Source organism: Camelus ferus, chromosome 2, assembly GCF_009834535.1.
Source record: "Camelus ferus isolate YT-003-E chromosome 2, BCGSAC_Cfer_1.0, whole genome shotgun sequence".
In the NCBI taxonomy this organism is placed as follows: domain Eukaryota; kingdom Metazoa; phylum Chordata; class Mammalia; order Artiodactyla; family Camelidae; genus Camelus; species Camelus ferus.
This window is the reverse complement of record NC_045697.1, coordinates 3419470-3434265: the sequence shown is the minus strand read 5'-3', so window position 1 is coordinate 3434265 and position 14796 is coordinate 3419470. Positions and strand designations below refer to the sequence as shown.

Sequence of the window (14796 nt, the reverse complement as noted above, 5' to 3'; positions counted from 1 at the left end):
GCCGGCACATGTGAGACCCTTCATAACCCCTGAGGTACGGCAGAGTAAAGCTAACATAAACTGTGGACAGGGCAGAGCACTCTGGAACGCTGACGGGGAGGTGGTGTGCTGGGAAGGCTGACCCCACCTCCCAGCTCCAGACCTGGGCAAGTCCTGGGCATCCCGCGGGAGCCCCGGCCTCCTCCCGGGTCGCTGGGACATGCAGCTCCGGTGCGGGGGAAGAGGACTACACAGAGGGGTGCCCTGGGCCCTGCACGCACACTGGCACCCAGCCTGTGCTGGACACCATGCAGGCTCGATAAACCTGCACTTGGAGCCGCACGTGGCTAACAGCTGTCATCCTGTACCCTAGGTCTTCGGATTTTGGGACATCCTACACCAAGCTCACCCTCCAGCCCGGTGTCACCACCGTCATCGACAACTTCTACATCTGCCCGACTAACAAGAGAAAGGTACGTGCTGCGCCGGGCACCTCGCTCTGCACAGTGGAAGCCGCTACCCCCTTGCTCCTCTGGGAGCACAGAGGGTGGCAGAGGCGGGGTGTGATATTTACCTTTCCCACCCTTCTCAGCTCCGCCTGGATCCAGTTTGATGAATGAGTTTTAAAGGAGCAGCTGGGTCTGGGGAGAAAGCTAATCCTGGTGCCTCTATCTCCCATCCTTGTGGCAGAATCCTTCCAGGCAGAGCAAGGGGAGAATCTATTTTTGGGTTGGAGTCCTTGGAAAGCAGTGATGAGCAGTCCTGATCTGCTGCAGCGTTTGTTTTGTTGTTATTTTTTATTGGTTTTGTTTGTTTGTTTTTTGCTGATTTGGCTTTGATCTGGCTTCGGTTTTTCATCTGAGCTTTACTTTCTGTCCTCTTGGTCTAATTGTGTCCCCTGCCTCTGCTCTCTGCCTGGCTGTGGAGCAGGGGACTTCGGCATTTCCAGGCTATTGCCACCCCCACCAGGTTCCGTGAGAAGGCCCTTTTGCAAACCCATGGTTGCCTCCTGGCCACCTCGGGACCCCAGGATGAGGTCAGAGGAAGGGCCCTGGGCAGCGCCATGCTACACACTTAACTCCATCCAGATCAGAGTCCTCCTGGGAAAGGGGATGTTGCCACATCTCACACAGAGAATCGTGACATCAGGGACTGGAACCCAGAGCCTGGCACTTGCTTTTACAAAGCAGGGACCGATAGATGTTCTGACAGTTGATACAGGAAAAAATGGGGGAGGGTGGCGAGGGGATGGCCATGTCCCAGTCTCAGCTGAGTCCCTGGGACACGCCCTGTGAGTGAGAGTCCTTGGCTTTGCGAAGGAAAGAATTCAAGAGCGAGCCACAGTTGAGTAAAAGTAGATTTATTTAGAGAGATGTACCCTCCATAGACAAAGTGTGGGCCTCTCGGAAGGCAAGAGAGTGAGGTGTGGTGTTGCTGGTTTTCATGTGCTAACACGTGAGAGGATTGTTCCAGCTACTTTGGGGAAGAGGCGGGATTCCCAGGAATTGGGCCACCGCCCTTTGACCTTCCATGGTCATTCTCGGAACTGTCCTGGCATCTGTGGGTGTGTCACTCACCGGGCTAGTACATTACAATACGTCTAATGTAGCTCAAGGTCCACCAGGGGTCAAATCTCCTGTCATCCTGGGCTTCCAGGTGTATTGGGAGTTGACTTTCCTGCCATCTTGGTGCTAATTGCTGTCATTCCTTTAACGACTGTGCCCTGCCCCTTTCCTTCCTTCCTGTCTCACGGTGACTTTAATGGAAAGGTTGGAGCAGCGCAGAGTCCGGGAAAACCTCTGTAGACTGACAAGCACCCAGAAAGGGAGTCGCCAACGCCAGACGGCTCGATGGGGAGGGCACCGGAGGGCTGGATGGTTACGCTGACACAGATTACCGGGCTCAGTGGAGTCGGTGTGCGCATGAACTTGGCAGGCTCTGCAGGGGCCAAGGCCACATCGCCGAGTTAAATGAACATGAGGACTGATGTGCACTGCCGTTCATGGGGGGCTGTCCAGGTGGTCTTTGTGGCACTTTTTAATGGGATGTCAGTTCTCCAAAGCAAATCTTCCCCCACCCCTCTACTCTTTCCTTGACTTTTACTGCTGTAAAGAGCTTCCTGACGAACAGACTTGACCCCCCTACCCCCACCATACCTACAGCACCCACATCCTCAGCCCCACCTGCTCCCCCAGCTGTCCTCACCCCATGTTGGGCTCTGTTCCAGAGATGGAACTGGAATCGAAACCCTTGTTCTGCCGTGAACTCTGCACCTTTCTTGAGGGCCCCCCTCCCTCTGAGCTACAGTGGTTTCTTCTTGAGGGGAGCAAGGCAAATGCCCAGGAAGCACCCCAGCCCGGAATCAGGCACAGCTCTTCTTCACTGGCCAGGAGAGCTGAGTGAGCCGAGATTTGAACCCAGGTCTGCCAGATGCCGCAGCACCCTCTGTCATCCCCTGAGCTCCCCAGGCGCCCTGCAGCAAAGTTCCAGGGAGCAGATGGGGTTCCCCACGTCTATACAAGCCCAGCCCAGCCCCACTTTGCTGGAGGTGAGAAGTTGGCAGCTCTGAAGATGGAGCCCTAACTGACCACGGCTGAGCTGTGTGATTCTGGTCAGATCCTATTTCTTCCTCAGGCTTCAGTTTCCCCATCCATAAGATGAAGAGGCTGAACTGGATTTCTCCAAAGCCCCTTCTAGCTCCAGCATTCTGGACACTGCTGGTCTCCTCTTGGCAGAAGAGCAGCAGCTGGGGACTGAGATACATGTGGGCGGAACCCAGGACTCTGCTCTGTCTTGTGCGTGTCTTGGCTCCTCCTCTGCAAGAGGTCAAGTTCCATGAGGTCTCTGAGCTCCATCTCAACACTGAGCCCCATCCATTCAGCAGATGTGGGTCGAGGCCCTGCTGTGCGCCAGGCTGCGTGCTTGGAGCTGGAGAGAGAGAGAACCCTTAAATCCAATCTTGTACATATCAGATACAGATTAAGCACCTACTGTGTGCTGGGATCCTCTGCTGGGCACTGGGATGTGAAGGGAACTGGACAAACAAGTCAAACTTTCTTGAACCTTTGAGGTTCTGGGGGAGCCCTGGGAAACTGAAGCCCTCCTGCTGCCTTTTGTGGGAGGAATAAGAAAAGGGGCCAAAGTTAGCCTCCAGTGGGAGAGGATTCACAGCGGAGTGAGTCTGATCTGGAAGAGATCAGGTCCCTTACTTGCAGCGGCGCCCGTGTGAGCATGTGCGGAGGGTCTGCCTCTCCAGCTATGGGTAATGGACAGGTTTTGCAGGAGGCTGTGAATGCTATTAGGAGTCCATTTAGCAACAATTACGGGCTAAGCAGCACTTTATAGCTTCTTAAGAGACCACTTTGCAGCCTGTCTTACAAAATGAATTCCCTTTTATTTTCGCCTCGCCTGTAGTATAATCAGAGTTTCCCACCTTGCAGCCCACAGACAGGGCATTCCACTACTGTTGTGGCGTGCCCCAGGACCCTGGGGGCCCTGATGATCCCCCAGCACCCTTTGTGTGCCTCCCACGCTGTCTGAAGTCCCAGTTCAGCTTTGGAGCAGCACATCTCTGACTTGACGATCAGAACACCGTGGCTTGGGGAGATGGTGTGGTGGCATGGCCTGGGGGAGCTGGCTGGGACACGGAATTACTTTCAGGTGTCATGGTTTATATTAAAAATTAATGTGAATTTCCACTTTACTTCATGATATAGCCGTGTTGGTTTGAATACTAAAATCACACACAGACACACACACACTACACACACACATACATGCACATACACATTTTCAACAAAAAGTCTTTGTCAACCTGATGACCCAGGAGAATGCGTCTGTTTTAAGCCTCAGGACCCCTTGGACCAGCCACGAGCGTGGGCGCTCCCGGGCACAGGACTCCTAATTTAAGAAGCACAGGGTTAGAACAAAAGCTCCATCAGTTCACCTATTCGTTCATTCTGCTCACTCACCCGAGATGTTTTGAGACACTGCCGTGTGCCAAGCACTCAGGATGGAAAAATGAATCAGGCCAAAATCCTGCCTCCGAGAAACTCAGTGTCGCAGAGAGCAGATCATTGCTGGGAAGAGGCCGCCCTGGTCGTGATGAAGAATGGCCTGAGATCCAAAGTCTCTTCACGTATCAGGAACTGTGTTAGGAGCGTCATGAACACTCTGATCCTTGCAACTCCCTGCAAGGTAAGGACTGGAGCACCGTCTCAAAGGCGAAGGGACCGTGGTCAGACAGGTCCAGGAGCTTCTCCAAGGCCACACGCCATTGGCCAACCAAGTCAGGATTTGCACCCAGGCCCAGGCGACCTCTTCACTGCTTCCCTTCCCACTGCCTGGTCCACCTTCGAGCAGTTCTGTTCTGAAACCAAACAGCCTGTTCTTAGGGTCACCAAGGCCTCCCCCTCCAGTGGGTGGAAACTAAGGGAAAGGGCACAGGCCTGGTAGCCGAGTTCAAGCCCCAGTGCCGCGGTTTAGCCAGGCTCTCCGGACCTCAGAGCCCTCACAAGGGAGGCGGGTGGTACCGCCTCCAGCCCCTGCTGCCCCACCTGGTACAAGTGTGTCCTGTAGCCTGGAGAGGCTGGCTTGTTAATTACTCTGCAGCCTGTGCCAGGACTGCTTCCGCAGGACCCTCCCAGGGTATGAAAACACGGAAGTAAGCACCTTCTTCTAGGCTTTGTCTCTGGGTATCTTTCCTGTTCCATGTGTGTAGAACAGCTACTGGGCTCATCCTCTCTCTCTCCGTGCCTGCCTCTGTCTCTGTCTCTCTACTCAGTTTCCCGGCTTTTTACCCTATGAACCTGGTCTCCAATCCTGAGTTCCTTCTCTGGTGTGGAGGCCCCGCCCCGGTTGCGAAGCCCCGCCCCTGATAATGTAGAGGCCCCGCCCCCTCTGTGGATGTTCCCCTTTCTGGTGTGAAGCCCCGTCCCCATGTAGAGGCTCCTCCCCCTCTAGTGCTGAGGTCCCGCCTCTCTAGCATGGAGGCCACGCCCCTCCCTGTTGCAGAGCCTGCCCCCTCTAGTATGGAAGCCCCACCTCCTTCCCTGCTGTGGAGCCCGCGCCTCGCATCCCACCAGACCTCTTAGCGCAATCTCTGCCTCCTTTCCTCATTTTGGCCCCAGCAGTGCATGGTGGTGGTCTGCCCTCAGGAAGGAGCCCAGGTCAACCCCGCCCACGGACATGGCTGCCCCAGACCCCCGTGTGCACTCAGAGAACTCCTAGGTGGGGGTAACTCTGTCCTTCTGGTCCACGTGGAGAGCAGCAGCCTGGTGGCCGGCTTGCTGCCCCTGCATCTTCTGGGATCCCCAGACGCTGTTTCCAGGAGCTTGGAAAGCCAGGATCTGCTCATGTTTGAGGAGTGTTCTAGGCAGCAGGGAGTTCTTTTTGTTTGTTTCTCCTCTAGTTGAAATGCTTAGGCGACCTGTTGCGTTTTGCTTTGAAATCTTCTCCCCAGTATTGACCAGCATCTCCCTTTTCTGGCCTAAGCCTTTGACCAAGAACGTGCCACGAGGAAGGGCCGAGGCACAGAGTGGGGTGAACCTGGCTTTGAGGGGGTTCAGATCCCAGTGTCTCACCCTCCTGGGTCTCTGAGGTGCAATTTGGGTATGAAATGAGGTGATGAAGGGTGTCACACAGCACCTGACCCCCAGGGCAGGATGCAGTGTCCGTGTTGTACAGCACCAGGGGACTGCCCCCCCGACACTGAGCCATCCCAGTGCACGGACATGCGGGCACAGCACCTGGCACGGGGCAGGCACTGTGAGAGGGCCGACATGCTGCCACCGTGTGTGTTTGTCAGGACGTGCCGTCAGGCATGAGCCTGGACCCCTGCTCCATCCTCCCATCACCCTGGGAGGACCTCCATCTCCCTGTTGTTGGGAAATGAGCTTGAGAAGCACACTGAACTTCAGGGTACCCACACCTGGTCTCGGCTGCTGCAGAGCTGGCCACACCTGCATCTGGCCTCCTGTGGCACAGGGCTGTGGGTACCCTGGTGTGGTGCCCTCGTACACAGTGCTCACATTCAGGACACCTTGCTGGACCCTGGGACCTGGGCCTGGATGGAGGCTGCCACCTGCACATGAAAACCCTTGGGGAGCAACCAGATGCACCCTCTTGGTGTGTGCTCCACTGATGTGAGGGAGGCTGGGCGCCCACAGCATCAGTTCTCTGGGACGGGAGGTGTCCAGGTCTTGTTGATTTTCATTTCTGCTATAGATTTTTGTTTCACTACCAAGGAACATTCTGGCGCCCTGTGCTGCACACTTGCAAATTGAGGTCATGCTTGAATGATACTCTCCAGGCAAGATGCATGCAGACCGCTGGTGGGGGTACCCAGGCTTGAGGGGTCCGAGGGATGAGATTGGATGTGCTGGTTTGCTCATCTTTTAAGAAAGTTCTTTTGCTGCAGTGGTGAGACTGGAGTGGACTAAAGGAGAGTCAATTCTTCATCCATCCATCTAGCCATTCACCCATCCACCCATGCATTCATTCAGCCATCTGATGGGCATCCATGTGGCTCCAACACCTGTGGGGTCCAGGTGAGCACTGCTGAGCTTGAACCTGGGTGGGCAGTTTCACAGAGCAGGGGAGGGCAGGGACACAGAGCAGGGGCATGGTCAGGAGAGATTTTGTGATTAGATGATGCTCCTAGCCTGCTGGCATGAGCAGTGGGTGAATGCAGGTGCTGTTTCCTGAGATGAGGGAGCCTTGAAGAGATGGCAGACCTTAGTGGGAGCATGAAGAGCCCAGGAAGGGACACACTGTTTGCATTGGCCTGGGGCATGCAGAAGTAGCGCCCAGGGGGCCCTCAGGGTGGTCAGGCCTGAGCGGGAGACAGAGGTCAGGGCTGGTGGTGTGGAAGAGCCGTGTGTGCCCGCTGCTGCTCTGATTCCATGAGGTGGGCTCCCAGGGGGCTCTCCTTAGCCTGGACAGGCCTCCGGAGTTCTCTGCTCAGCCTTGGCTGACAAGAGGAGGCAGATGGAGTTGGGTGTCAGTCCCCAGCTCCCCAGCTCTTTGAGAACAAAGCCAGGGCTCCTGGAGGCCCCTTGCCATCCCCAGACCTCACCCCCCTTCCCCTGGCTCAGTGCTCAGGGCGGGGCCAGGTCCCCAGGCCAGTTACAAGGGTGGGAGCCCCTGCCTGGTGGGGAGACCAGCCAGGAGCGGGGGCCTGTGGAGGCTGGGAAACCGACCTTGTGCTAAATGGGCCTTCACTTCCAATCGGCGATATTCTCTGTTTCCCCGGGGAGCCAGGCAGCCTCTCCTGTCCAGGAGAAAAATGGCTCAAATGGGGCTATCGGTGGACAGAGCTGTCATCTCGGAAACAGAGTGAGCCCCTTGAAAAGTCAGCTGATGCGCGGAAACGACTGCCCCTCAGCGCCCCTAGGTTGCTGCGGGAGAGACGGGAGGAGGAGAGAAGCCCTGCTTCCACAGAAGTGCGTCCTCGGGCTCTGGCCTCTGCCTCTGGGAAAACATGAGGGAAAGGGACGCTGGGCTTAGTCCCTCCTCTGCGGTGCTGCAGATTCTCACACCCCGAAGACCACGACCCAAAAGTCAACTAGAACATGAAAAAGGCCACTCTGGGCATCCTGGGGGGCTGCCCACCCGTGTGTCAGGGACTCCACCCTCTTCTGCAGGGCCCCAGGGACCACTGGCCACACCTACTCTGCCAAGGGGACCCACGCATGCAGGGTGACCATGCCATGTGGCACGGTCAGCAGCTGTGTCCAGTACAGCCGGTGATGGAGGGGACACCGCCTCCAGGTTGAGGATGCTGACATGGGCCTCCCATCCTGGTTTTCCACGGCGCCCCTGCTCAGCGTCCCCTTTAAGTAAGAATCAGGGCTTCAGAAAACTGCTTCTGATAGGCTGTTGGCTGCAGCCTGAATTTCATCCCTTTTCCCTTCAGACTCAAGTGCTTAGAGAATAGTGGCAGAGGATGTGCCATCCTTGTGCAGAGGGGGCTCTTACTAAGCTTGAAGGACCCCAGCCTGCGAAAGACAGCTTAAATCTGAAAGTGATGTCCGCAGTGGGGGAGGCCGGGTCTCCGAGGGGCCCGATGGGCCGAGAGCGTCTCCAGCCTCTGCCACGTTTTTTATTTTTGCATCAGCACCTGTTCTTGCTTTAGTTTAGCTCCGCCTCTGCCATGGCTCCACCCCAAGGCTGCAAAAGCGACTCCTGCCCTGATGTGTAAGCCGGTCTTCTCACGGCTTGTATCTGTGGCTGTGCCGCATCCCCACAGGCACCCGGCAGAAGCCCCGGTGTGGTCCTCGCCCTCGGTCTTCCTTGCCCTCCAAACCCCAGCTGCTGTGGACTCCTGCCAGTGCCCCGGGCCCCTCTCCATCTCCTCTGCCGCCCCTTACTTACGCCTGGTTCACCCCAGTGGCCTCCTCACCATCAGCCCAGCTCTCCCAGACCTGGCATCCCTCAGCCTCCAGGGCGCAGCGCTGCCCGGGCCACCTGACCTCCTATTGTTCTTCGTGTGAAACCCCTGCCGCTCACCTCCCCAGCCTCACCTCATGCCTGCAGGCCTGTCCCTTCCAGCCCAGCCCCTCCCCCCTGTTCCTCTCGCTCAGGGCCCCTCCTCCCCTAAAGCAGCTCGGGCAGGCACCTCTCCACCCCCCAACAAGGTCCACATCCTAATCACTGGAACCTGTGCATACACACTGCGTGTGGCAGAGGGGACTGTGCAGACGTGGCTGAGCTAAGGAGCTGGAGATGGGAGGTTATCCCTGATCATCCTGTAGACGACTGTGGTCACAGTAATCCTGCTAAGAGGGGGGCAGGAGGATCAGAGGAGATGTGACAGTGCAAGCAGACGGTCACAGGGAGGTGGGGGAACTGGGGAGAGACGGGGGCAGAGAAGGGTGCGGGGAGACCAGCGGTCCCGTCCGTCGCTGTGCTGCTGACTTTGAAGATGGGAGGGCCCGGGAGTGGGTTCTCCCCTGGGACCATCAGCAAGGGACCGGCCCTGCCCACAGCTCGACTTCAGTCCACTGACACTGATTTGGGACTCAGGCCTCAAGAACTGTAAGAGAATAGACCTGTGTGGTTTTAAGCCGTGAACTTGTCATTTGCACAGCAACCACAGGAAACTCATACGCTACCCCAGTGTCCCGGGGCCCCAGGGCTGGCAGGGACCTGAGAACACCGGTTTCTGTGCCCGTGGAGAGCCAGCCACCACTGGGATCCTCTCACACCTCTTTGGTCCCACTGCCATCCATGGCCAGTAAATGCCAAGGGCTGAAGGGCTTCTTCTTGGATTGGAAGAAGCTGTGCAATGTGAGGGCCTGGACAGAGGACTGTGGGCAGGTGTGTGCTGGTGGGCGACACTGGTGGTGACAACGGGCATGGTACAGCTGGCACAGGCAGCAGGCAGGTACAGCAGCCCTGGGGAGAGGACGGTGGGGCTTACAGCACGGCCACCTGACAACGGGTCCCTTACATCCCAGCAGTGGAGACACAGGTCCTCAAATGAGGCAGAACCAGGGCTTGGGGAAATTTCCTGAGCCCCTCTGAGCCTTGCTGGTCAAATGGGTGCAGTGCTTTCTAGGCTGCTGGGCGTGGGGTCGGGCGCCGAGCCACTGCCGGTTCCGTGACAGGTGCTGATGACGTTGATTATTATCCCACCAAAGGCACACAGCAGCTCAGGCCACAGGTGTCCTCAGCCTCCAGGTGAGCAGCCTGCAGCTCAGAGAGAAGAAGTAATTCTCCAGGTCAGGGCGGAGCTGGGCCCCCTCCTGGGCGGGGTTCTTACAGCCCTGCCCTCTGTGCACCCTGCAGCCCTGGCGCTGTGGAAGGTGCAGGACAAACTGAGGGCGAGGCAGAGGGAAGCCCAGGGAAAGTGCTTTGTATCCGTATTTTTAGCACTTGTTTGCCACCCAGCTTTGGCAGTGGTAGTCTGTAAGTTACAGAACTGCTGATCATGCCCCTCCTCGCCTCATATGCAAATACTCTGGTTTTCACGAATTCGGCAAGTCACGTGGCTTATCCAAGGGGTATGGCTGCCCTTACTAGGGAAGGAGGCCTGATTGATCAGTGGTGTCGACTTAGGTGCCAGAGGGATAGAGTGGCAGCACCCATGTTGGTAGCAGCTGTCCGTGCATGACCTTTGAGAAGACTTCCATTTCTAGTGTTTTCTGTTCTACTGGTCTTCCTGTGACAAACCAGCCATCAAATAAATACCTGTCCTCACCCTCTATGCTGTATTAGTCAGGATTCATTTGATTGTAAGTAATATGAAGCCACTCAGATAAGAAGAGTAACACATTGGCTTATGAAGACCAGAGGTAGAGTTTCCTTCAGGCACAGCTTGATCCAGGGCCTTTAATAGTGACATCAGCACTCAGTGTCTCTCTCTCTCCATCTCCCAGCTCTGCTCTCCTGGGGCTAGGCTTCAGTCTCAGGCACAATCTGGCCTTTTGGTAGAAAAGATGATGTCTGGCAGCCCCAGACACACAAGATCCCTAGCATCATGATATCAAAAGGAGCAGGGGTCCATTCCCAGTAGTTTCAGCACAGATCCCAGGGAAGATTCCCATTGGCTGGACCTAGGGTCATGTGCCCTGTTCCTGAAGCAGTGGGTATGGCCAGAACGAGCTGATGCTCTGATTGGCCAGGCCTGGTCACATGTTCTCAGGGAGGCGGGGTCAGCCCACCCACATGGGTTTCAGTGAGGAGAGGATGGTTCCCCAAGCCAGGCAAACAAGGTTTTGGGAACAGGAGCAGGTGGAAGCAAGAACAGCCCACGTGCACATGTCCACCAGCATTGACTGACCTTGCTCCTGCTGAGTTTCTTCTAACGCTGCTGTTAAAAAAAAAAAATCATTTCTCATTTGAGGGATTTTCCTTTTAAATCTCAAAGTCCCTCTTCCTGCCTCTTTCAACCCACCAGCCAGTGTATATTTTTAGCTTGAAAGACGGGCCTCGCAGCCAGCCTTTCCTGCCAGCCTGCTTTCCCAGGAAGTGCCCTGCCTTCAGCCAGTGTTCCAGATGTGGACCCCCGTGGGGTGTAGGGGGCTTGGGTGAGGAGCTGGGGGTTCCCCAGGCCAGAACTGGGGCATTGACAGTCTGCCCTGTCACTGGTCACCTCCCTGAACTTACAGACCATGGCGGGAGCTTGTCAGGCCTCTGGCTTCTCAGAACCCTGTGTCCTTAGCAGGGCATGGTGCTGTCTGCACAGGAAGCAAACAGCACAACACTGCCCGTGGAGGGCCCAGCACCTGCCCGAGTGTGCAGTGGGTGCTCAGTTAACACCATTCCTGCCTGTGAGTGCCCACAGCTCACAGTGCGCCCAGAGCTGGTCAGGGTACATGTCGTTCACGCTCTCTGAACGCATGGGGACTCCCCGGGGACCAGCACCACGTCTGCTCATCTTTGCTCCCCAGGCTTGCCCAGGATGACCCCATCACGGGCACCTGGGAACTGATGAGAATGTACCAGATGAGCTCCCAGCGCCGGGGGCACAGGGAAGCCGGCCTTGGAAGGCAGGACGGGATCAGGGAGAGGGAGGTGAGCCCTCACATTTGTTCCCAAGGACTGGGACAAGTCCGAAGTGTCTCCAACATGAATCCACTGGGGGTGGTTTGAGTGGGGCTGGGGGAGGCCATGTGCAGACAGGAGATAGCAGGTCCTCTCTATTCCTGCAGGGAGATAGCATCTTTTTGTTCCTTGCACACGTGTGTGTGTGTGTGTGTGTTTGTGTGTGTGTGTGTGTGTGTGTACCAAGGAAACGCCCTGGCTGTGAACAGCCCTAAGACTGTGCTGTGGGGAGGTGAAGGCCGGGGGCCCTGGGGGGGAGTGGGGACCTAGTTCTGGGCCTGCCCCCACCCTGTCCTCCTGGGCTGTCCGCAGAGGACAGCGTCTCTTGGGGCCTCAGCTTCTGCACCTGCAAAAAACAAGTGTCGGCCTCCTACAAGTCCGCGGCCCTCCAGCACCTCGGCTTTATGTGGCTGTGGTTAACATAAGGTGGTGGCAGCTGAGGACTCTGGTGGCACTCAGCAAAACCAGTGCAAGCTGGCAGCAGCAGAGGGGTCTTTACTGGAGAGATGTCAGATGGAATTAGAAGCACAAGAATGTAGCTGGCAAAGGGCGGGAAGCAGGGAGGCTGCAGGGCCTGAGGTAGCTTCACGGCTGCCGGAACAAAGAACCTGATGACGTAAGAACTCAGTGACACCCACCCTTATGTCTCTGCAAGGCCGTGGACTTGCCGCGTGAAAAGGCAAGGACCTTGACGGATGATCCCAATGTCATAGTCCGCCGTGGGAGGTGGTTATTCTGTAAGAGGGAAGTGGGATAGTCTTCCCATGTGCCTGTGACCACACGTCCTTTACCACAAAGGGGAAGTGAAGTATCCAAGTGTCCAAGCCCCTCGGTCCATCTGTCCAACAGGGGACCACGGGGCATGGGGACAAGGTGAGTTTCAAGGCAGCCCTCCTGTTGGTGAGCCAGGGTGAGCTTGGGCCTGTTACGTGACGTCTGGGCCTCAGGTTCCCTCTGGGATACGGATGGGTGACACAGGCCTTGGAGCCTTAACTGGGGTGCTCTCTCCAATGCACTGTGGAGGGCTGAATAATGCCCCCGCCGAGATGTCCCCTTCCTAACACCCACGAGCTGTGAGTGTTACCATGAAAGGGAACAGGGACTTTGCAGATGGAATTAGGTTAAGGATCTTGAGCTGGGAGATGATCTGGATAATCCAGGCGAACCCTATGTGATAACAAGGGTCCTGATTAGAGGGAGGTGGGAGGGTCCAGGTGAGAGAGAGATTGAAGACTGCTGCTGGCTTGAACACAGAGGAGGGGCCACGAGCCAAGAAACATGGGTGCCTCTAGAAGCTGGAGAAGAAAGGACACAGATTCCCTCTGGAACCTCCTGAAGGAACCTGCCCCACTGACGCTTTGATTTTAGCCACATAAGCCTCATTCCAGAATAGTAAGATACCACATCAGGATGGTTCGAAGCCACCAAGTTTGTGGTGCTTTGTTATAGGAAACATCACAGGCTGCCAGCACCTGCTGTCACCTTCCCTAGCATTTTGGTGGAGAGAGAGACACCCCACAACTGGTTCCCAACCAGTGTCACCTCCCTCCCCCACTTCTCCATACTAGGCCTTGCTGGGCTGTGGCCCCAGAAACTCCCTTCTGAGAGGCAAACACTGCAGACTGGAGCCCCACCATCCTTGATGACACCTTTGCAAAGTTCTAAGCTCTGTCACACTCTGGCTGCTCACTGTCTCTGCAGTGGCCCTCCCCTCTGCAGCCCGGGGAGAGCGCACGCACCAGGTAAACAGGGCCCTGCGACCAGCGCTCCCCAGGCTGCCGCCGACGGTCACCCTTACTCAGGCCAAAGAACTAGCACCCTGGACAGGAAGAGGGCCCCAGCGTGGGGGTGGGGCTGCTGCGGGTCAGGCTGCTGCCCAGCTGGTGTCCCAGCCTTTGTTTTCCGCCCGGGGCATCTGGTTCATGGCTGCGCCTTGTTGGTTGCACTAACAGGTGTGGCGACTGCCCGTGACTTGTCCCCTCTTTCCGGCTACTCTGTTCCTGAGGTTCTGGTCACCCTGTTGATTGCCTTTAGCTTGACATGCAAGGTACGCTGGATGGAGCTGTAACAAAGGTGATGGAAATTCTCAAGGGAAAATAACTTTGCTATCGCTGGTCTGAATCTCTCAGCCCATCCTCCTCCCCTTCCCACCCTGAGAAGGGACTGCTTTTATAAATGGGATTCTTGGGCCAGAGCTCCATGTGGGGGTGGCTGGGGTGGGTCCTATCCTTCCAGCCTGGCTTGGCGGGTGCACAGTGGCCCTCTACCGCAGCTCGGAATTCAGCCCTGTGTACCATGGATGAAACTAAGGACCCTCAGGGCCCTGCTGTGGTGAAATCACAGTCCAGTAGAACCAGTAGACAAGGAAAGGGGCGGTTTTAGCGAGGGTGCGTCACATGTGCTGGTTCAGGTGGCCGAGGGCTGCGACCTGCAGGGAGACCCCGAGCAGAGACTACGGCCCCACGTGGCAGCAAAGAGCCCACCCAAGCGGGCACGGGGCCGACTGCAGCGCCCTGCTGTCCGCGTCTCACGGCCCGGCTGGTGGGCTTGCTGCTGTGAACTTGGTGTCAGGCGTGGGCTCCCAGCCCCCCCCCCCAGACCTTGGCCACCGCTCCGCGTGAGAGCTTTTCATCAGATGACATTTATGTTATTTAAAAAAATTGATCAGCGCCTTCTGGGCCGGGTCCGGGTTTGTGAAAGGAGACTGTGATTAGGTATGTGAATAAATTGTAATACACAAATAACCCCACCGTGTAATTACTCGGGTGTAAGAGAGTAATTACACGGGTGGTTATACTGTGTAACGTCAGCGCTGCCTGTTCCACACAGCCCGGCGTTCTTAATGGCTGCAGGCGCAGTCACGGCTCCGCGCAGCCCACAGACAGACACCTGAGGACACCACCGCGACGTGAATTCTAATTGTCATGTAATTAGAGTACAATTAAATAGTTATTTGTCCCACATAAATTAGCCATTATATGTCCTCCAAAGTCCTGCTATACTTCTGGCAGAATGGGGCCATCTCCCTCACAGGTAGGAAAATAAATAGCTTTTCTCCCCTGGAGGGAGGAGCCCCTGAAGTGGGCAGGGGCGTTTCTCAGGGTCCTCAGCAGTCACTGGGGTTCCTGGCCCCCATGGCGCAGACGGCAGAGACTCCTGGGAAGGCGCCTTGCCCTCCCCGCTCCGAACACCCGCACTCCCACCGAGGCCCAGAGGGTGATCCTGTGATGAAGGCCACTGGGCCAGGGGCTTCTCTAGCCCACGGCACTG

General features: G+C 56.6%; 1 protein-coding gene across 9 annotated transcripts in view; it reads left to right on the top strand.

The window, feature by feature from the left end:
• SORCS2 (sortilin related VPS10 domain containing receptor 2) overlaps window positions 1-14796 on the top strand; it is a 444813-nt gene that overhangs the window by 270941 nt on the left and 159076 nt on the right. For all 9 annotated transcript variants that reach the window (XR_004324677.1, XM_032493427.1, XM_032493461.1 and 6 more), the window contains exon 3: window positions 353-452. Coding sequence is in view for 8 of the 9 variants with exons in the window: in XM_032493427.1 (XP_032349318.1) it covers window positions 353-452 (100 nt within the window). In the remaining variant the exon portion in view is untranslated. The remainder of the gene's footprint in view (window positions 1-352; window positions 453-14796) is intronic.